Source organism: Notolepis coatsorum (genome assembly GCF_963971535.1).
Source record: "Notolepis coatsorum genome assembly, chromosome: 11".
NCBI lineage: Eukaryota > Metazoa > Chordata > Actinopteri > Aulopiformes > Paralepididae > Notolepis > Notolepis coatsorum.
Genome location: NC_140175.1, coordinates 85,982,561 through 86,004,866, shown reverse-complemented (window position 1 = coordinate 86,004,866; position 22,306 = coordinate 85,982,561). Strand labels below are relative to the sequence as shown.

The window sequence follows — 22,306 nt, the reverse complement described above, 5'->3', positions numbered from 1 at the left end:
AGCTACACAGAGCATGGATCTCCTAATACTGTCTGTGTGTAGGTACCTAGTCTACACTTTTGATTTAGATTCAAATTCATTGTGATTATACAGCACAAGTACATTACAACGGAATAAGTTTGGCATCCAACCACAGTGCAAATGTAACAATGAAGTGCAATAGTAATATACAATGTACAGGTGATTAAACTGGGTATACAATATATAAATTGGTACTATTGAGTGTAATAGTGCTAATAAGATGTATGTACAGAGTTGTTGTATTCATATGTAAAGTGATGTATTTAAGCGGTACATCACGCGACGGAGTGTTTTATACTCATTAGATCACGCCTAGGGGTGGTTGTTAGGCCCGACGTGCAGCGTAGGGTCGTTAGACCCCCCCCCCTAGGCGTGATCTAATGAGTATAACACACGACTTCAAGTGATTTAATGCTTTTATACAATGGCCGAATTCACCCAACCTTATTGCTATACAATAAACACACAGTAATTGAAGCATAATGGAGATTTATTCACAAAACTATCTACAGAGAAAGTAGATCAGGGGGGCGACAGTGGCTCAGGAGGTAGAGCAGTCGTCTGGCAATCCGGAGGTTCCCGGTTCGATTCCCGCTCCTTCCGGGCGTGTCGATGTGTCCTTGAGCAAGACACTTAACCCCTAATTGCTCCCGATGAGCAGGTTGGCACCTTGCATGGTTGCCTCCGCCATCTGTGTGTGAATGTGTGAGTGAATGTGTTGAGTGAATCTGTGAGTGAATGGGTAAAATGTGAGTAACAAATTGTAAAGCGCTTTGGATAAAAGCGCTATATAAAAAAGCAGCCATTTACCATTTAGATCCAAGTCTGACAAAAAAAAAAAAAAAAATCGACGGCCATTAAAAAAACTTTTTTTTAAGCCTGCGATTTTTCTTTTGTTTCACAATGGGTCATGACAAACCAATTACATAATCCAACACATGTGTAACGAACTAACATATTCCAGTTGACTGTATCTTTTTTGGAGGATTCGTTCAAAATATATTCATACTTCCATTTGTCTATCTATGGCGGAAGAAAAAGTAATTTGGTTGTGGGAGGGATCTGGGGTCACGTGGAGTGTGTTATACGAAATAACAACGGCTAACTTGCCTGTTTCAGCCAATCTGAATCAAGATATTTGCATGCCATTGTATAAAAAGATACTATGGTAGTAAGTTGTACTGGTCAGCAGCCAGTATTGAGCTGCACAGCGATGTGGAACCTCTAACCCTGGCAGCGTTCAGGCTTTGATTTTATTTGGTTTTATTAGGAAAATTACAAGTATCATACATAACATTGTATCATGACCCTGCACTCCAGAGGATTGCACTTAAAAGCATTTCTTAAAACACTTATTTCCAAAGTGGTCCTCGATGGAAAACATAAAAATACAGTAAAAACACAATAAAAACACTAACAATAAAAAAGAAACACAATAAAAACAAACACAATAAAACCAGACATAAAATAAATGTCGTACCCTGCACTACACTAAGAGAAGATGGAATAATTTTTTATCTCAAACCTACACAGGCTGGCTCTGTATGGAGGGGGGGGACCCCTAACCCTGGCAGTGTTAAAGCTCAGGCTGGCTCTGTATGGAGGGGGGGGACCCCTAACCCTGGTAGTGTTCAGGCTCTCTGTGGAGGGGGGGGGACCCCTAACCCTGGCAGTGTTCAAGCTCAGGCTGGCTCTGTATGGAGGGGGGGGACCTCACTTTGAAGGTGCACAGAACCTCCCGCCAGCCCCTCTGCTGGGCTACTGGAGTCTACACTACCGTGTCACATGGCACTCCGAGCGGGTGCCTGCCAGATTGAGCAGAAACTACTGGGCTTTGTGGTTTGCGGTGGGAGTCTGTGTGGATAGAGGGGCCCTGGTCTTGGAGATAACTAGGATTTGTTTTTTTCCCCTAGAAAAACCTAGTACGGATGTACCGATACTGGTATCGGATAACGGATAGGCTATTGGAGAATTGTTATTCAAATCGGATACACATAGACACATAGAAGCATGTTAGATCACTCCTTAATCAAGAAAAATCAATAATGTTTTTGTCCAATAACCCCAAACTAATGGTCTGACTCAGTACTGTTCAGTAAAAGCAATAGATCAGATCGGTGTTATCGGACGATACTGACATTTTTCAATCTGTATCGGCAGTGAAAAAGCGGCATCGGTTAAATACCCAGGTTGAAAAGACTTACCAGAAAAAGTGTTTTGCACTTTGTTCTGAAGATTTAAAGGTCAGGGTTGAGTGGCGTTAGCCGATGGATGGATGGAATGTCAACCTTCAGAACAGATTGACAATAAAATAAACGGGGCAAGGAAAACTTCAGCCGGGCTTACGGCGTATTATGATAAGTTGAGCGGTGCCGTGCGCCAGGAACATGGCATCTGTTTTTACTTATATGTAATCCTTGATTCAAGCTGACAACGCCGCCATTCACAATATGCACGCTTTTTGTGAATGGAAAGGCCGCCTGTCTGGTGCTGGATCAGCATTTCCACAGGTTTTAAGTGTCGATGTCCTTTCGCATCCAGTTTCTGCCCCCTTGTCTGAAAGTGGTACGGAAGTAGCCAGCAACTCAACTCAAGTCATGTAGGTAATGTGGAAGGTCAAGTGGAATGCTAAATAGACCAAGTGCCGCCAGGCCTGTGATACACTGGGGCGAAAGCCAGCTTCTCATCCCTTTTTCCAGCCAGGTCCCCTAGTGGTTGAGATGACGGCATCCCAAATTCAATTACTGTAGCATGCTCATTCCTTAAGCTAGCGTGAAGGTAGTAGTGGTTATCTAAACAATCTAAAGAATCCATCCAGGTACATGTCATGCTAGCTTGTCGGCAATGGGGCTAATGTTTGGCAAGGTTTTTTTTAATTTTTTTTTTAATTTTTTTTCCCCCTCCTCTTTTTTCCGATTTTTCTCCCATCCCACTGTTAGTCGTTATGCCAATTCGCAACTCCCTTCCTGGTTGTTGCGCACCCACCCCCCCTACTGTTGGTCCGGGAGGCCGGAGACTATCACATGCTATCCTCCGACACATGCGCAGCCAGCCGGCAGCCAGCCTGACAGCGCAGATTCTCACTGGGAGAGTGTAACGCGTGGAAGGTCACACTACCTCCCTCCAGATCCTTCCTTTGCTGAGCAGGCGCCCCGACCAAACTGTAGGGGTATTTTTCTGTTTACAACGCCCAGGACCCACCCATCAGTTTTCCCACCCTCTAATACTGCCAATTGTATTAGTACGGACAACCAGCCAAACTGAAAACAATGTGGAGAGCTGGATTCGAACACGCGAACCCAGCGTCTCCAGCATTGGTGGTGAGTGCCTTGCCCACTGCACCACCTAGCCGCCCAATGTTTGGCAAGGTTAAACAACATATTGATGTGGGGAAGAAAATGGCATGGTTATTTAAAAAAAGATCCTCTCACCTCAAGATAATAATGAATGAGAATTGGTTTCTTTGGGTAGCCAATCTAGCCATGAGTCTCCCCTTTACAGACATGCCCACTTTATGGTAATCCCATGCAGTCTTTGTCAAAAACCATGCAGTTTTCTTGCATGAAGTAAAACTATTTTATTTTTGCCTATTCAAAAATGGTGTATTTGACTAGTTCTGCTATTTCTCATACTGAGGTTCCTAAACAGTCTTCCAATTGCAAATTGGGTACGACTGGAAAGTTGAGACTAACAAGACCCGACCCCTATCTCTTCATTTTATTTTGTTTCGCACATGGTAGTCTTAATTGATAGCTCTATTCAAATTTGGTACACACGTGGACAAGAAGTGCGTGAACCAGAAAATGTAAAGTTTGAGAGATTCACTGTGAACACAAGATTTGCAACTTTTATTTCCCTCAAGAAAAGTGTGATTTCACTGCCCCTAATTTTCCTCGAATAATTAAACTCATTGGTTCAAGTCATTATATATAACGGTACAAGGGTCTACTTTAGGTACAAGGGTCTACTTTAATTTAAGCCATTACTCATGGTTTCGGGATGTTTACATCTGCAGTTATAAAGCATTAAATAAGAACATTACAAAAACAGGTAGAAATGGAGCGGCTGGGTGGCGCAGCGGACATTGCGCTCGTCACCAATGCACGAGACACCGGTATAGAATCCGGCTGTCGGCGTTGCCTCCGGCTTGGGCCGGCCGTCATACTAACTCAATTGGCAGAGTTAGCGGGTGGGAAGTTGATCGGTGGTAATCTGGACGTTGTAAACAGTGACTCCTACAGGTCGGTTGGGGCGCCTGCACAGCAGAGACAGGAAAATGGCGGGGGCAGTGTGAGCCTCGCACGCGTTACTCCTCTGCAAATGAGAGTCCATGCTGGCAGGTGAAAAGATGCGTCTGGCTGCCTACACATGTATCGGAGGGGACATGCGATGGGCTTCTATCCTCCCTACAACCGGCCAGTGGGGGGCACATGCGAGCAACGTTCAAGACAGGGAAAATTGGGATGGGAGAAAAAGAGGAGAAAAAAGTGGATAAAAAAACAGGTAGAAATGGGAAACACAATTTAAGACGGATTTCTTTTCTCTGAATAACACAATGGAATCATAATTTAAGACGGATCTCTCTTTATATATGTATCACTCTACATATTACTACTATATCCAGTTTAATCACCTGTACATTGTATTTTACTATTGCACTGTACTGTTACATTGCACTCTGGTTGGATGCCAAACTACTTCTTGTTGTACTGTACTTGTATACTGCTGTATAATGACAATACATTTGAATCTAATCTAATCATAATCTAGCTCTTCTCTGATAGCCCTATGTGTTAATTCTGAATAACTTTTCTAATTTGGTGTCACTTATGGAAACAGGAACTCTGGGCTGACTGCAGCAAAGAAGCTGGTAGCTATGCGCTGGAAACCCCCCTCATCCGCCTGCTCTCAGGGCATGGATTTAGCTGAATTTGGGACATTGTGAATTTGGAGCTTTCGACAGAGCGAAGGAGGCAACTATGTGGAGTGGTCTGGCAGTGCAGTTGACACCCATTATAGATTGAGGTGAAGATAGTGGTGGTGGTGGCTCTCAGGGGGGGGGGGGGGGGGGGTTCTCAGCGGGTTTTTCCCTCTTTTTTTTTGACAGATCTCTCTCTTCACTGAATAAATAGCATAACGGAAAGACAACTTAGCCAGATCTCTCTCTTCACTGAATAGCATAACGGAAGCAGAACTGACACAGACCACAAAAACCCAACAGTGAACGAGAGAAGGCGGTATATACTGGGATGGGAGTGGAACTTTGTACAAGCTGTTCGTTCCCTCCTAGCACTGTTTATTTTTTATTTTTTATATAATGTGCTAAATAAATAAACGAAACTAAACTGTACATTCCTCGAACTCCCAGGTAACTGGGGGATTCTCATCATCGGAGCTTATCTGGAATATTGTGAACGCAAAATGGAATACTACTAATGGAATACTACCGGTCATAAGGGTGGTAGTTTACTATAAGACTTCTAGGAAAATTATGTGTCCCTCTGGCATCCAATATCATTCACAAATATACCGTGGTCTTATAATAATCTATAATGAGCTTAAATCAGCCTAAATAAATGAATCGATTTAGTTGACAAAGTACTATTGGTCGTGAGAGGTCTTTGGACTAGAAACACGACACCTGGGTGTTCTAATGAGCAGTCGTGTGTGTATCATGTAATCACAATGTAGGTTCAAATCCATCACATCTATATCCACATCTATATACTAACATAATCATGATTGATTTGCTTCCTCAGCTCAGCAGCAGTTCCGACTCTCTGGACATAGGCTTGGACTACGCCAAGAGCTACGATGCCGTCGTCTTTGATGTGTTGAAGGTGACGCCAGAGGACTTTGCTGTGAGTATGGTGAAACAACAACAGACCATTTCATTTTTTCATTTTGAGTAGGGATGTTCGATATTGGCTTTTTTACCGATACCGATATTGTCCAACTCTTAATTTCCGATACCGATATCAACCGATACCGATATATGCAGGGTTCCCCCCCCCCAAAAAACTGAATAATTTCAGGTAATTAACATTACATATATCTTGTCGTGTAATTAACACAACATTATGCATACTTTGACAATAAATAAAATAATAATTTGTTCCTACTTGCTTGCCTGGGTAAATAAAGGTTAAATAAATGTAATTTTTTTTTTTTTTTTTTTTGAAAACCGATACCGATATTTTCCGATATCACATTTTTATGCCAATATCGGACGATAATATCGGACATCCCTAATTTTGAGACATTCTGAGGCAATTTGGTCCCCATTGTCCCTGTGCATTGTGTGTGAGGACCCGTTGTCCCTGTGCATTGTGTGTGAGGGCCTGTTGTCCCTGTGCATTGTGTGTGAAGGCCTGTTGTCCCTGTGCATTGTGTGTGAGGGCCTGTTGTCCCTGTGCATTGTGTGTGAGGGCCTGTTGTCCCTGTGCATTGTGTGTGAGGGCCTGTTGTCCCTGTGCATTGTGTGTGAGGGCCTGTTGTCCCTGTGCATTGTGTCATGTGTGAGGACCTGTTGTCCCTGTGCATTGTGTGTGAGGACCTGTTGTCCCTGTGCATTGTGTGTGAGGGCCTGTTGTCCCTGTGCATTGTGTGTGAGGGCCTGTTGTCCCTGTGCATTGTGTCATGTGTGAGGACCTGTTGTCCCTGTGCATTGTGTGTGAGGGCCTGTTGTCCCTGTGCATTGTGTCATGTGTGAGGACCCGTTGTCCCTGTGCCTTGTGTGTGAGGGCCTGTTGTCCCTGTGCCTTGTGTGTGAGGGCCTGTTGTCCCTGTGCCTTGTATGTGAGGGCCTGTTGTCCCTGTGCCTTGTATGTGAGGGCCTGTTGTCCCTGTGCATTGTGTGTGAGGGCCTGTTGTCCCTGTGCCTTGTATGTGAGGGCCTGTTGTCCCTGTGCATTGTGTGTGAGGGCCTGTTGTCCCTGTGCATTGTGTGTGAGGGCCTGTTGTCCCTGTGCATTGTGTGTGAGGGCCTGTTGTCCCTGTGCATTGTGTGTGAGGGCCTGTTGTCCCTGTGCATTGTATGTGAGGGCCTGTTGTCCCTGTGCATTGTGTGTCAGGGCCTGTTGTCCCTGTGCATTGTATGTGAGGGCCTGTTGTCCCTGTGCATTGTGTGTGAGGGCCTGTTGTCCCTGTGCATTGTGTGTGAGGGCCTGTTGTCCCTGTGCATTGTGTGTGAGGGCCTGTTGTCCCTGTGCATTGTATGTGAGGGCCTGTTGTCCCTGTGCCTTGTATGTGAGGGCCTGTTGTCCCTGTGCATTGTATGTGAGGGCCTGTTGTCCCTGTGCATTGTGTGTGAGGGCCTGTTGTCCCTGTGCATTGTGTGTGAGGGCCTGTTGTCCCTGTGCATTGTGTGTGAGGGCCTGTTGTCCCTGTGCATTGTGTGTGAGGGCCTGTTGTCCCTGTGCATTGTATGTGAGGGCCTGTTGTCCCTGTGCATTGTGTGTGAGGGCCTGTTGTCCCTGTGCATTGTATGTGAGGGCCTGTTGTCCCTGTGCATTGTGTGTGAGGGCCTGTTGTCCCTGTGCATTGTGTGTGAGGGCCTGTTGTCCCTGTGCCTTGTATGTGAGGGCCTGTTGTCCCTGTGCCTTGTGTGTGAGGGCCTGTTGTCCCTGTGCCTTGTGTGTGAGGGCCTGTTGTCCCTGTGTCCTCCATACTGTTGTCAGTTATTGTACCATGTGTGTCTGTCATACAGGTACGGTGGAACTTGTATTTGTATCGTAACTTGTATCTGTGCCATTGTCACACAGACAAATTGCTGTAGGATGTAGATGTAAAAAGACGTCCTGATTGAATCTCTCCGATTAGCCTCATAATATACAGCTCTCCGTCACTATGATGATACATATACATCAGTTGATTTCCTTCACAGTGCATAGAAAGCAACCCCTGATCAGGCAGCGTGAATACTTTCGGCAACCAACATGCCCTTCCGCTTTGCTCTGATTGGCCGGCGATAATGCGCATGCGCGCGTTACCGGCGTAGGGGGAAAACGAGCGTAGAGGGCTGGCCAATCAGAGCAACGCGGAAGGGCATGTTGGTTGCCGAAAGTATTCACGCGATCAGGCAGGTGTGTGTAATGTAATTACTGTGATGTATGTTGGGAAGTGGTGAGTTGACACCCACTCCTTCTTGTTCCAGAGTCAAATCACCCGGATGGATGCTCCAGTGTTCAAAGCAATACAACCAGAGGTAAGAGAGCTGTGTCATTATTGGAAAAGATGTTTAAACCAACCTCGGCTTGATTCTAGACCTGGGTGTGCACTGTTTGGCTGCTATGATTGAGGAGAAGCAGAGGTGGCTCATAGCAATTAACTTCAACGCTAATACAGACCAGAACAATTAAGGGGGGGGGGGGGTTCTGATGCATGTGGTAAATGGATACTTGGGACATTTTAAACAGATCTGTGGAGCCTGTTCCCTCTCTGGTCTGGTATTCTTTTCTCTCTTCTATGCACAGTAGATTAGAAACAATTAGATCATCTGAATATAAAAATATGAGAAAGAAAATTGTAAACAATATAATTAAATAAAAAAGGTGCAGATGAGGGTCTGTATGTATTATAATTATTTGTAATATAATATTCTTTTTTTCTGTATGTATTATTGATGTTTTTTTTTTCATTAGATAGGTTGATTGCAAGAGTGATCTTTACGTATAATAGGCTCTTATTAAGGAGCAGTCAAAATGGCAGCTTGTTTGTGGTAACACTGGTCCTCTGCAGACACAAGTGCTCCTGCCTCTTCCATCCACAGACACAGTATCTGTGCACTGTATCCCGGAGTGACAGTAACCGAGATAGGCTTGTGATGGAGAGGTTGCTGGTTCAACCTTTAAACCAGACCAGTGGGGGAAGTGAATGAGTGTCACTCTTCCCAACAACTATCGTCCCTTGAGCAAGACACTGAACCTCCCAACTGCTCCAGTGAAGACTGTGGTTAGTGCAGCAGGGCAGTTCCCCAGCAGTGGATGTGCATAACACTGAGTGTGAAGCTTGGCATTGTGTGTGCTTAAGTCAACCTTCCTGGGATATAAAGGATGAAACAAATGAGTAAATATCCTGTCTGTGAAACATAAGTAGGAGTCATATTCTTGCATCAGTGTGCTGCTGTTGATTCACAAGAGAACGATGGGTGTCCTTTTTCAAACAACCAGCCAGCCATCACAGAGCCGGAGCTCCCAACAGAATGGACCTGTCTCAAACCCTGCCCTCTTTTCTTGATCCTCCAATCACAACTGTCGCTTACCTCGGACAAACCAAGTTTGTCCGAGGTAAGCGACAGTTGTGATTGGAGGATCAAGAAAAGGGGGCAGGGTTTGAGACAGGTCCATTCTGGAAAAACCCTCGAGAACCCTTGGCAACGCAATGCAACATCAACAGATGGCGATCAATATATCAGGACAGAATCTGAAGCCGACTGAAACGGGATCTCTTTGTTGATCCTTTTGAACTGAAAGTGGATTGCTTCGAGTTCATCAGATCGTTACATCTGGAATACAGTTTCTCTCCCAGATCCAGTGTTCTTCTCACTAATGGGAATAGTGAATATAAGCACTGAGACTGACTATGCAAGTATCAAACGGCTACACCTTTCAAAAAGAAATCCAGGTTCTGAATATCTTCCAACCTTACTCCAGCTATTGTCGCCTATAATAACCTACTGGAAAATATCTGTAAGAACAGAGTTCCTTGTAAAAAATTATATTTCTGAAAATGAACTCTGAGCTTTACAAAATTTGGAACGTACAACTGATATCACCATCCACCCCTGCAGAAAAAAAGTGGGGGTTGTGAGTCATGAACAATATGATAAGGGGATTAGATCACAACTCACTGACAAGAGATACTGTAACTACCCCCCTTAATTCTAATCCCACAGAATACATTAAAGAAGAAATTGACACATGTATATAGATTCAAGAGTTTATTCACCACATACATACCAGGGCATACAGTGAAGAGATGCCGGGGATTGAACCCGGGGCCTCATACATGTATAGAAATGGCATTCTCAAGAGGTTGGATTACTGACGAAGATAAATATTTTTTGTCCTGTATTCTATATCTTACTCACAATACACGAATCCCCCTATTGTTTCAAGTATTAGTTGTGTAACGGAACCTTTACACAGGTCTCGATATGTTGACTTCTTTATTTAAAAAAAAATTCTCAAACGTCCTTCCTATTTAGGAGATACTGTGCACAACAGATGTCCTTAAAGTAATTGACACTTTTGAACATGAACCCAATATGATTTTAGCCACTCCAGATGTGCGAAGCCTACACTTGCATCCCACATGGCTTTCAGGCCATATCACATTATCAGTACTATTATAAGTACTTGTCCTGAGGGCATTCTGCCCCCTAATACATTTTTATTGACACTTACGGAGTTGATTTTTATCTAAGAACTTCTTTCAATATGCTGACTCCTTCAGAGCCAGGGCGTGAGATTAGGTAGTTCCTTCTCGCTGTCCTACGCCTGTCTAGTAATAATTTGGGAAGATAAATGTATCCATAATCCCTCATCTAACCACTCTTAAGATCTCCCTGTGGTGGAGCCTAGGTATGTCAATGACTCATCCATACCTCAAATGAGCCTTCAAAGAGTAGGCCTACATCAATTCTACTTCGACATTACTTTCTTTCACTTCAGAATATTATTTTGATCAAATACATTTCTAGGATCTCAACGTATACTGTAGGGCAGCGGCATCACATTAGGTTCAACAATCTATTAGTGTCTCAAGACAGACGTGTCGGCAATTCCCAAACACTTCCGCCTACCTGTCTGTAATTCAGCAGCTCTGAAGGTGAGTATTGAATAAGGTGGATTTCCTCACTTCCTGTCTGTAATTCAGCAGCTCTGAAGGTGAGTATTGAATAAGGTGGATTTCCTCACTTCCTGTCTGTAATTCAGCAGCTCTGAAAGTGAGTATTGAATAAGGTGGATTTCCTCACTTCCTGTCTGTAATTCAGCAGCTCTGAAAGTGGGTATTGAATAAGGTGGATTTCCTCACTTCCTGTCTGTAATTCAGCAGCTCTGAAAGTGGGTATTGAATAAGGTGGATTTCCTCACTTCCTGTCTGTAATTCAGCAGCTCTGAAAGTGGGTATTGAATAAGGTGGATTTCCTCACTTCCGTGTTCCCTGTGCAGTCGCTTAAACAATCATACTGGAAAACAAATTAGTCAATGCCCAGTTGCTGGAAATTCAAAAATATATTATTATTTTTATTGCTCAAATACTTTCTGGTCTGAAGAGCTTTCCTGGTGGGAGATGACGGCTTCCTCTTCTCAAATTGTAATGGGCTGCATTTACAGCTCATCTCTGGAGCATTCGAAGACTGTGGAAGAGATAGGCTGGCTTGAGAGATTCATGATCTATAGAAGACCCCCCCCCCCCAGTAGAAATACCCTTCTTAGAGCAGATAGCAATCATCCCAAAAGACTGATTCAGAACATACTAGTGGGTCAATTTCTATGACTTCACAGACGTTTTTAAAACAGAGGCAGCGTTTCAAATCTATAGAAACACTTCCACAGCAGAGGATATTCTGATTTGGGACATTAACCCAGCCTACCAAAAGGCAATGTGCACTTATTGGTAAAAAAAAAAACATTATGAGCCCTCCCCTCGACCCTGCTTTTACATTTACATTTAACATTTAGAAATTACTGATGGTTTTATCCAAATCCACTTACAAGTTGTGTACAACAAGTCAGCACTTGAGTGCATAGTAACTGTAGTTTAGACATTATATTAGTATAGTATGTGGTAATATAGGCACAGTAGAAATATTTTAAATTTTTCTTTCTTATATTAAAGTATATTTAGTTTTTAAGAATTGTAAAGGATAGGCAAAAATAAGCATGTGCTTCAGCCTATTCCTTTTTTCGGTCATTGAGTTTGGATTTTGTGTGTGAGCTTACTTTGAATATGTACATTTGTGATTTTTTCTTTTTTTCTTTTCCTTTTGAAAGTCCAACACATGTGTGTTTTTGATTTATCTGTAAACAAAGACCGAAAATAAAACTACCGGTATTCATCATCATCACTTGGTAGCAAAGTGCAAAATAGTATAAGAAAGGAAAAGCACAAAGGATATTTTTATTTGTGTTATTATCTTAAATGTTCTTTCCAGATATTGAAGAAGTGTGTTTTTGGTCTATGCCGGAACATTGGACTGGTTTCAGCTGTCCTGACTGGTAGGAACGGAAGTTCATTCCACCGTCTACAGAATTTTCTTCCGTGGCAAACAACATCAGGAACGCAGTGTTAAAACACTGGCACGTCTTGAAAACTGACCCTGCCATGAAAGCTGTTTGTTCACAGCCTCCCCTTATCACTTTTAAAAGGTCTCGCTCCATTAGAGACACAGTGGTATATACTGTAGCATGACCCAGCCCACCACCGCTCGACCCGCCTGGCTACCAAACCAGCCTCTAGGGTTCTACAGGTGTGTTCGCTGCTCTAATTTAAGTTAATTCAGGCTCACGTGGCACACGCAACGTAGCAAAGTAAGTAAGTATCAAAAGCGTTGGTATCTGCATCGAATCCCAGCTATCGGTATTGGCGCCGGTATTGAAAATGTTTAAACGATACCCAGCCCTACTTGGAGGACAGATTGACAGATTCAAAAGCTGGAATGATTAAGTACAATTACTGTAACATTCCTTTTAATTTAATTCATCATTTCTTCCTTGACCTGGAGAATAGCTTACTGCCTTCTCAGTCTGATTCAAGATTGCTCTACTCTTGAGAGCACTGGAAAGGCCTACAATTCTTTCCTGTGTCGGTTGGTTGGAGCCTGTGAAACCTCTCCCATGGGTGTTTACTGAAGTGTCCCCCTCTTCCCTCCTCCTCTGTGGAATTCCTCTCCCCTAGCCACACCAAGTCAACGCTGCCTCTGGTTTAGGTCTTAAAGTAATTGCTGCCATATTACACTTGGACAAATTGGAGAAAGTTTGCGGTCAGACATGAGTTGGATTTGAACTGGCGACGTCACAAGTGTGTGTGATATGCCCCCTTGCCTGCTCATAAACCAGCACAGCCCAACCACTCTGATTTCCTGAATTTATTTGACAACATTTACATTTAGTCATTTAGCTGATGCTTTTATCCAAAGTGACTCACAAGTTGTGTACAACAAGTCAGCAGGAAGGGTGCAACTCTGGCAGCTAAAGCTAAAAGATATTGTTCGTCAAACAGTGTCGAACTTGAGTGCTACAGTCTTGAGTGCATAGTAGTATAGACATTATTAGCATAGTATAGGTAGTAATAGAGGCATGGTAGATTACTTGGTAGCAAAGTGCATAATAGTAAAAGACGGTACAAAGGTTAGTAGTTTTTCTTTCAGCTGTCCTAACTGGTGGGAAGTTCCTTCCACCATTGTGGAGAGAGGACTGAGAATAGCCTGAATAGGTTCAGTATCATTCTGTGGAGTAGCAGAATTTTCTTTTTACACAGAAGTGTATCGGAAGAGTGGAGTCAAGTGGCAATGACAATATTCTGTTCAGAGGAAATATAATTTATTAGTTTGTTTGGCAGTAACCAAATATTTCAACTGTTTTTATTTTTATAGCCCTCCAACTTATAGTTGCTCTCAAAGGGCCTCAGTCCTGACTTTCCAACTCTTTGCTTGCTTCATGTAATAGACTTCGGCCTCAGAATAGGGTCATGTCTACTCAATAATAATAATACAACTTTATTTGTATAGAACATTTCATACAGAAACTGCAGCTCAAAGTGCTTCACAACAGAGAAAAGACATAAAATTAGCACATAAAGTGCAGACATATAAAATCAGTTTTTCACATTAGGATCCAACATCCCAACAGGCCACCTTGTTTATGTTTTGCAGTGCAATAAGTAGTAGAATAGAATAGACATGAAATGAGCACATAAAGTGCAGACATACTCAAGAAGGCCCCAGAGCAAGCCAAGGTTCCAGGCCGTCGTACTGTCTGAAGTATAAATGGTAAAGGTATTGTAAGTCTTGATGCTGATTTACAAAGAGGAGCAGAGTTTGTGAATCACAGCCTCAGACCTCAGACGACTTGTTTCCTCTGAAGAGCCCTTTTAAGGGGACATTTGTTGCAAGATTTAAATGCGTTTTTAGTTTAACTTAATGGGAAAACACATTAACTAAGCTTAACTGACCTATTTTTGGTTGTTGCCAAGAGTTGATATTCAAAGACAGCTGAAAACGTTAGTAGTGAACATCAGACACTGGTTTCTCAAAGTAAGGTCTGGGAACCCCAGGGGGTCCTTGAGGGGATTTTAGGCGGTCCCCGGCAAAAATAGAAAAACGGATACATTTGGCACATTGAGAATGCAGTGAATAATTACTTTTGATCAAAGCTTTAGCCCACTCCACCTATCTTTCTTGCACAACAAATTGACAGACTATTACCTACAAAGTTACCAAGCTGTTTGTGTTTCCCTTCGGTCATGACGTGCTTTTATCAGGGGGTGTGTCTTGGATGGGGATGTGGTGGGGATTGATGTGTGGGGTGTTTGGGGGACTGGCTGTTCCAGGGGGGTTCACATGCTTTCGAGCAACACTGTACTTATTGCACTTTTTGTATGCCTATTCTTATGTCTGCACTTTCTACATTGCACTGCTTTTATTGTCTTTTTATACCTATTCTTATGTCTGCACTTTATACATTGCTTTTATTCTGTCAACTGTATGCTAATTTCATGCTTATGTTCATTTTATGCTATTCGCTGTGAAGCACTTTGAGCTGCAATCCATGTATGAAAGGTGCTATATAAATAAAGTTATTATTATTTAAATTTGTATTAACAAAGTTGCCTACAGACTGGCTACAGTACTGCCAGACGCTTGAAAGACTCCCCTTTCTCAACTCCACACAAGCATCTTTTTAAACACATGTTTGTATTTTAAATTGGGGCGAGGGGTCTTTCCCTTGGTCTCTCACAGTACATTAGCAACTGTTCTTCCGCTGGCCTGTGATGAAGCCTCTGCTTGTAACATCAGTTGTTTCAAAAGTTGATATACTTCACTGCAGACAAATCGATGGTGGCCTGGCAGTGTTTCAGGCAACATCTCACAGTGGACTTGCAAATTATGTTTATGTGCTGTTTAGTGGAAGAAATAACATCTTGCACTTAGTTGATATATTATTCTGGATTGCCTACAAAATGTAAATGGCTCCCAAGTCTCATTCAGGCGATGATGTAAACGTCTAGTTAAGACTAATCTACCTTGATAGCTCTTGGCTTTGAAAATAGAACCCCCAAATCCCACCTCAGTAAAAACCGTTATGCGTTTCTTCTCTCGCCAGGCCTGTCAAACGGGGAAGCCTCTCAGGCAGAAAATGTGGCTCGGAACCATAAAAATGAATAATTCTCTGAAACATCGTAGGTCATTATCATATAAAATGGTGGAAAAACCCAGTAGATAATGAGCATCCTTTTCCAGGGGCTTTACAGGATTATTCCAGCACCTTTTTAATAGGTGCCAGACCATTTCAGAGTTGACAAAGTGTGTCCTAATTGTCTGCCTTGAGCAAACTTTCTGCCAGACTAAATTTATGTTAAACACACGGACAGACATTGCACAGCATCAGTTGGGCCTTGATTTGAATGAAGTCGGCTGGGCGTTTGGCTTCACTAAAGCCCTTGTTTGTTTGTTTAGACGGAGTAGGGGAGACACGGTAGAGAAGATTCTGGTGGGATTGGGTCGTAGACCAACAGGAGTACATGTTGTTCCAGAGACTAAGGGTTTTAACCGCTAGCCTCCATCATCTCTGCATATTACAGGCTGTATGTTTGTACTGTATCGGCTCTCCTTTCGGTTATCCTAAAAGCAGGCTCAAAACCTGAGGTCTGTTGAGGTGCTTTTGGCTCAAGTGGTAATCTGATTCCCAGGGCAAGCTTCATTCACTGCCGGTGGCACACAGCTCCAACCAGCTATCTATCATGTTTTCCAATTGGATGTTGGAGTGAAAAAAAACGTGTTCCAATTCCTTTGTCGTCCTCTTCAATTTCAGTTCAGAGTTCAGCAGGACAAGTTTAAGCCCTTACTTATGTGCGTTGTGATGGGAATGGAATTGAGAATCAGGATTGCATTCTCCCTCATGCCCATACATTCCAAAGCCTGGCTTACTCTAGTCTCTTTTTCTAGTACTACTAGAGATGGTGTACCTCCCTTGGCCCTTAATAACGAGCTAGACCTTTATTCCATTCATCTGAGCTGTAGGAGTCAAGTCTAGCAAGGTGGATCTTTGGCCCATGGGTAGTCACTCTAATAGGCGTGGGAATCACCAGAGGCCCCACAATATGATATTATCATGATACTTAAGTCACAATACAATAGTATTGCCATATATTACCTATTTTTACCTGCGAATTATGTCCCCAACGGAAAACAAGTCAACATCTGCAATACAATAGATATACTATATATATTATTTATATACTGTATCTGTTTTTATCTAATAACTAAGATAACATTTTCAGTCTGTTCACATTACATAATATTTTGGACATATTTTTTATTTTTTTTTTTTTAACAATGATTGTACAATACAAGATGAAAATAGATGTAATCAAATTAACATTAGATGAAAGGAAATCACGTAAAATCTGGCAAATGTATTTTCTAACAATTTTGCACCATGAGCACCACCCACAATACTATATCTATAAATTCTATATATATCTTTTTATTATTAATTTAATTAACTGTTATATTATATCAAAATAGAATAATAGCCTGCTGTGTATACGTTCCATTAATCAAAGCATAGGGATTCACTGATTTGCAGATGTTAATTTCAAACCATCGCCTAGCTGCACAGAAGGCGGGACACACAGGAGAGAGAGAAATTCTATGTGATTGGTCAATTTGAAAACAGGCGCTTCAGTCAGAATCCATATCTGTTGGTTACATTAACACAAGTCACGGTTCCTTCTGTCAGAGTCGTCAAAGAGAGTCACTGACCTCTAACCTGGCCTGTGGCGAGGGAGTCTAGTTAGAGCCAGGCTATTCTACAATGGACTGTGACTCAAAATAATCCAGCTGCTCTCAAAGGATTTAAACTTTTCCTAAATGACACTTTTCACAATATAGCTGCTCTCCTAGAGCTTTGGAATCGCAGAACTTTTTTTCCCCTCAGGGGAAGTCATCTGGTTTGGGGCTTTCCTCCCCCTCATCATTGCCCCCCACTAATGCCCACCTGCCCTCTCCGTTGGGTATATCCACCCTGCACTCGCCCAGACGAGAAAAACACACATTCTCCCCACCTCCCCTTCGGAGCCCCTCTAGTCTCCTCATTAAGGTGCTTGTGGAAATAAACACGGGTCCCTCCCTGTGAACCCCCTCAACATTCAGGAGTGTTGAGAAAATCTTGGCGCACACTCACCAAACATGGCTCTCAGGTGAACAAACGCTAGACTCATCAGTGGTGGCCTGCGATTCCTCAGACTCGACGAATTAATCTACCGAGATGGTCGGTGGTGGTGATGACGGGGGGAGGAGAGGTGAGCGCTTCTGCTACAGAGATGAAAAAGCTGCTGTGAAAACGCATTTACAGCCAGTGTATTCCCCACAGTCCCCCCTGTTATTGTTTCTGTCTCCTCACCGTGTAGAAGGATGGACCCGGTGGGAGAAGTGGGCTCATCAAAACACACATGTTTCAGGGTGAAGCGTGACGGTTCATCGTCTTTAAAGGAGCACTTGACCAAAACGAGATGAGTTTTGAGCTGGTTTGTTAATGCACAGCCGTAAACATGTGGGTGGAGAGTTATTAGCTGTTGATGAGTTTGACTTTGATCCAAGCTGATGTGATGTCATCCAGACATGCAGCTCAGGGAAATGATGCAGTTAAAAATAACAATAGAGATACTGTTGGGAACCAATGAGATTTACAAGTGAGAACAGTGATGCAGTGGTCAGCACCTCTGCCTCACAGCCAGAGGCCTCTGTGTGGAGTTTGCATGTTCTCTGTGTTGATGTGGGTTTCAGGGTTTGCACAAGGTCCTTGAAGTGCTTAAAGTGCTTGATTTTTTACCAGAATTCAAGGCCTGGAATTCCTTGAAAATAGCCAATTTTTTATCAAGGTGCCAAAAAAGTCCTTGAAATTCAAATCAACCATTCGCATTGAAAGTTTTGTTCATCCATGATAAAATTGTTCTGAATCAAGAAATAGAGTTTTTTTCTATAAAAATAGCATTTAAAAGTGAATTGTATCCTTTTAAATGCCATTTTAAAATGATAAATAGTGCTTAGGAAAGTACTTGAAAGTCCTTGAATTTCATTTTGCAATGTCTGTGGGAACCCTGGAGTTTCCCCTGATTCCTCTGGGTTCCCTCCCACACCGTTAAAGACATGCACACTAGTCACATACTCCTGCTATTTCCCTTGACAAATGGGATTGGCATTAGAAGTGGAGTGGGTCCCTGGTCGCAGGACTGTGGCTGCACCACTGCTCTTAAATAGTTAGGGAGGATTAAAGGCAGAGGACACACATTCCTGGTTTATGTAAATGTTCTTGGCAAATGGAGAGTTTCCTCTCTACTATTTCCATTCAATTGCACCAAAGATGGGACTAAATGGAGTTCAGTTTCAGAATTTTTCGGACATTATCCTTGTGAATTTTCCAGCAAACAAGTGCCATATTACACCACCAAATGCAATTTGTTTGCGTTTTCACCTTTTCTCCCATCCCCCAATTTGGGGTTAGTTGCGATGTCCTACTGTTTAGTCTAGGGAGGGTGTAGACTACCACTTGCCTCCTCTGATACATGTGGAGTCGCCAGTTTCACTGGGAGAGTGACATTTTTTCCTCCCACGCGCTTACTGGCTGAGACACCTATCTCTTCCTCCAGTGCATTTCGAACAAACGTTTGATTGATTGATTGAAAAATTTATTAACAGATTGCAGAATGGGTACAGTACAGTACAGCTCAATACATACAATTGTTAAGAGGATGCAGACCTGAGAAAGACTTTCGTCTTGTTTCCATCAGGGTCCCCCATTTTCAATTCATCATATGACACACATGACATACAGATAGACAGTACTGCTACATCTATACATTTATGACATACCAGATTTTCAAATACAGTACTGTTTGTGATACTAAAAAAATCCAGAAGAATAGTATATACATTTGACATAGAAACTGTGCATTGGGGGAGGTTGGGTAGGTGGGGTGGGGCTGTACATTGGAGGTGGGGGGGGGGGGGGGTTGGGTAGGGGGGGGGGACACTGTACATTGGAATACTGACATACATTTGACATGGAAACTGTACATTGGAGGAGGTTGTGTAGGTGGGGTGGGGTTGGGTGGGGCTGTACATTGGAATACTGACAAAGCCATGCTTGGTCTTTATTGTACAACTGGGTTAGGACATTTGTAGGGGCCAGTTTTGAATTGCAGTCTCCCGTAGGTGTTCTTTGAGAGTGTTTTTGAAGGTGGGTAGTGATTTACATTCCTTTACAGCTTTGGGTAGGGCGTTCCACATTGTTGTGGCATAATTGCGAAACGTGTTTAGTCCCTTGTTTGAGCCGAATCTGGGTTTTACATGATTTGTGGAGCTCCCTCTGGTGTTGTGATCGTGGTATTCACTGACCTTTGGGAAGTATTTTGACATGTACATGGGTACCTTGGTCGTGTAGTGTATCTTGTAGACCAGGCCCATTGCAAGTTGCTGTACTCTGTCGTCTACTCTAAGCCATCCTAGGTTGGCAAAGTGTGCAGGGGTGAGGTGGGTTCTAGGAGTCAGGTCAAGCAGTAGTCTGACTAGTTTGTTTTGTTTTCAACGTACGTTGAATCGTCTATTTTGTATAAAAAAATTATAGTTTAATTACATAAACACATTTCTAACGCAGAATGAAAAACAAATTGAAAGTCTTTAAAAGGTTTAAGTTAAGAAAATAAACGAAATGAATAAGGCTCTGTTCTATCTCTCTTGGTTGTGCTGCCTATCTCCCTCGTGGCTCCCCTCCCCCAACCTCCACCAGGAGGGGTGCCTCTTTCTCCCTGATGTTCTCTGTCTCTTCGGTTCAAATAACAAACTCTGCAAGACCGATGGCTTCTCAGTTACAGTGGGTGACAATATTGTCACAAGGAAAGATGAAATTACCTACCTGGGTTCAATCCTAGAGGCAAATCTTTCCTGTGACAAAATGGCATCCAATGTAATAAAAAAAAGTCAACCAACGAACTCGATTCTTGTACCGGATCGCCTCACTGGTAAACAAGAATACCCTGAAGACTCTGGCAGGAGCACTCATTCAAGGGTACTACGACTATGCTTGCACCTCATGGTACCAAAGCACCTCAAAGGCGCTAAAACCAAAATTACAAACATCTCAAAACTAACTGGTCAGACTACTGCTTGACCTTACTCCTAGAACCCACCTCACCCCTGCCCACTTTGACAACCTAGGATGGCTTAGAGTAGACGACAGAGTACAGCAACTTGCAATGGGCCTGGTCTACAAGATACACTACACGACCAAGGTACCCATGTACATGTCAAAATAATTCCCAAAGGTCAGTGAATACCACGATCACAACACCAGAGGGAGCTCCACAAATCATGTTAAACCCAGATTCGGCTCAAACAAGGGACTAAACACGTTTCGCAATTATGCCACATCAATGTGGAACGCACTACCCAAAGCTGTAAAGGAATGTGAATCACTACCCACTTTCAAAAACACTCTCAAAAAACACCTACGGGAGACTGCAATTCGAAACTGGCCCCTGTAAATGTCCTAACACAACCCCCTCCAATGTACAGTAAAAATGACCAAGTATGGTCTTGTCAATATTCCAATGTACAGTGTTGCTTGTACAGTTGTACAGTGTCCCCCACCCCCCCACTCCTACCCAACCTCCCCCCCCCCACCCACCCAACCACCTCCAATGTACAGTACCCCCCCCCCCCCCCCCCACCTACCCAACCTCCTCCAATGTACAGTTTCTACGTCAAATGTATATACTTCTTTTCTGGACTCTTTTCGTATCACAAACAGTACTGTATTTGCAAATCTGGTATGTCATAAATGTATAGATGTAGCAGTACTGTCTATCTGTATGTCATATATGTTACGATGAATTGAAAATGGGGGACCCTGATGTAAACAAGACGAAAGTCTTTCTCTGGTCTGCATCCCCTTAACAATTGTATGTATTGAGCTGTACTGTACTGTACCCATTCTGCAATCTGTTAATAAAGTTTTCAATCAATCAATCAATCAGTCTCGCTGTCCAGACTCAACTGAACTCGACCGGAAAAGCCCATAGCTTAAAAGTATCTCTCTCTCTCTCTCTCTCTCTCTCTCTCTCTCTCTCTCTCTCTGTCTGTGTCTGTCTGTCTGTCTGTCTGTCTGTCTGTCTGTCTGTCTGTCTGTCTGTCTGTCTGTCTGTCTGTCTGTCTGTCTGTCTGTCTGTCTCTGTCTCTGTCTCTGTCTCTGTCTCTGTCTCTGTCTCTGTCTCTGTCTCTGTCTCTGTCTCTGTCTCTGTCTCTGTCTCTGTCTGTCTGTCTGTCTGTCTGTCTGTCTGTCTGTCTGTCTGTCTGTCTGTCTGTCTGTCTGTCTGTCTGTCTGTCTGTCTGTCTGTCTGTCTGTCTAACCTCGCCCCACTCTCTACTCCTGTGTCGAGAAAACAACTGGCCTAATAATAATACACTTTATTTGTATAGCTCCTTTCATACAGAAACTGCAGCTCAAAGTGCTTCACAACAGAAAAAAGACTCATAAAATGAACACATAAAGTGCAGACATAGAATCACAGTTTTTCACATTAGGATCTAACATCCCAACAGGCCACCTTGTTTATGGTGTGATTCAGTTTTAAATAGACAATAATAAAAAGAGTAAGATAAAATAAATGGAGTAGGGCTTCCGCTTTGCAACGTTCTGGTGAGCAGCCACATGAAAGAGCTCCCGGTCAATGAATATCAAAAAAAGGAAGTAAAACAATTCAAAACGAAATAAAAAGTGAAGATTCGAGGACAAAAGAAAGAAGGAAGAATGAACACGAGGACAAATGAAAGAAAAGCAACCCCAGATGAAGTAAATACACAGATGGAAAAGACTCAACACGAGGTAGAACAAGCTAGCGGGATGCTGAATGTACATGCAGAGAAGCTACAGGCTAACATACGAACTAGCTTACAAGCTAACATAGAGGCTAACCAGGCCACCACGCAGATTGGACTAGGAGCAATGCGGAGCATACAATGTAACACTGAAAAATCCAACGGAGGTGGCAATGAAGCGTC

The 22,306-nt window shown here is 42.9% G+C and overlaps 1 protein-coding gene across 1 annotated transcript in view; it reads left to right on the top strand.

Annotated features, from left to right (window-relative positions):
• The window catches only part of LOC311236352 (ras-specific guanine nucleotide-releasing factor RalGPS1), a gene marked incomplete at its 5' end in the record, with an annotated part of 298,894 nt that overhangs the window by 8,121 nt on the left and 268,467 nt on the right, over positions 1 to 22,306 (top strand). The window contains 2 exon segments of the mRNA XM_084324001.1: positions 5,781 to 5,882; positions 8,177 to 8,227. Coding sequence (XP_084180127.1) covers positions 5,781 to 5,882; positions 8,177 to 8,227 — 153 coding nt within the window.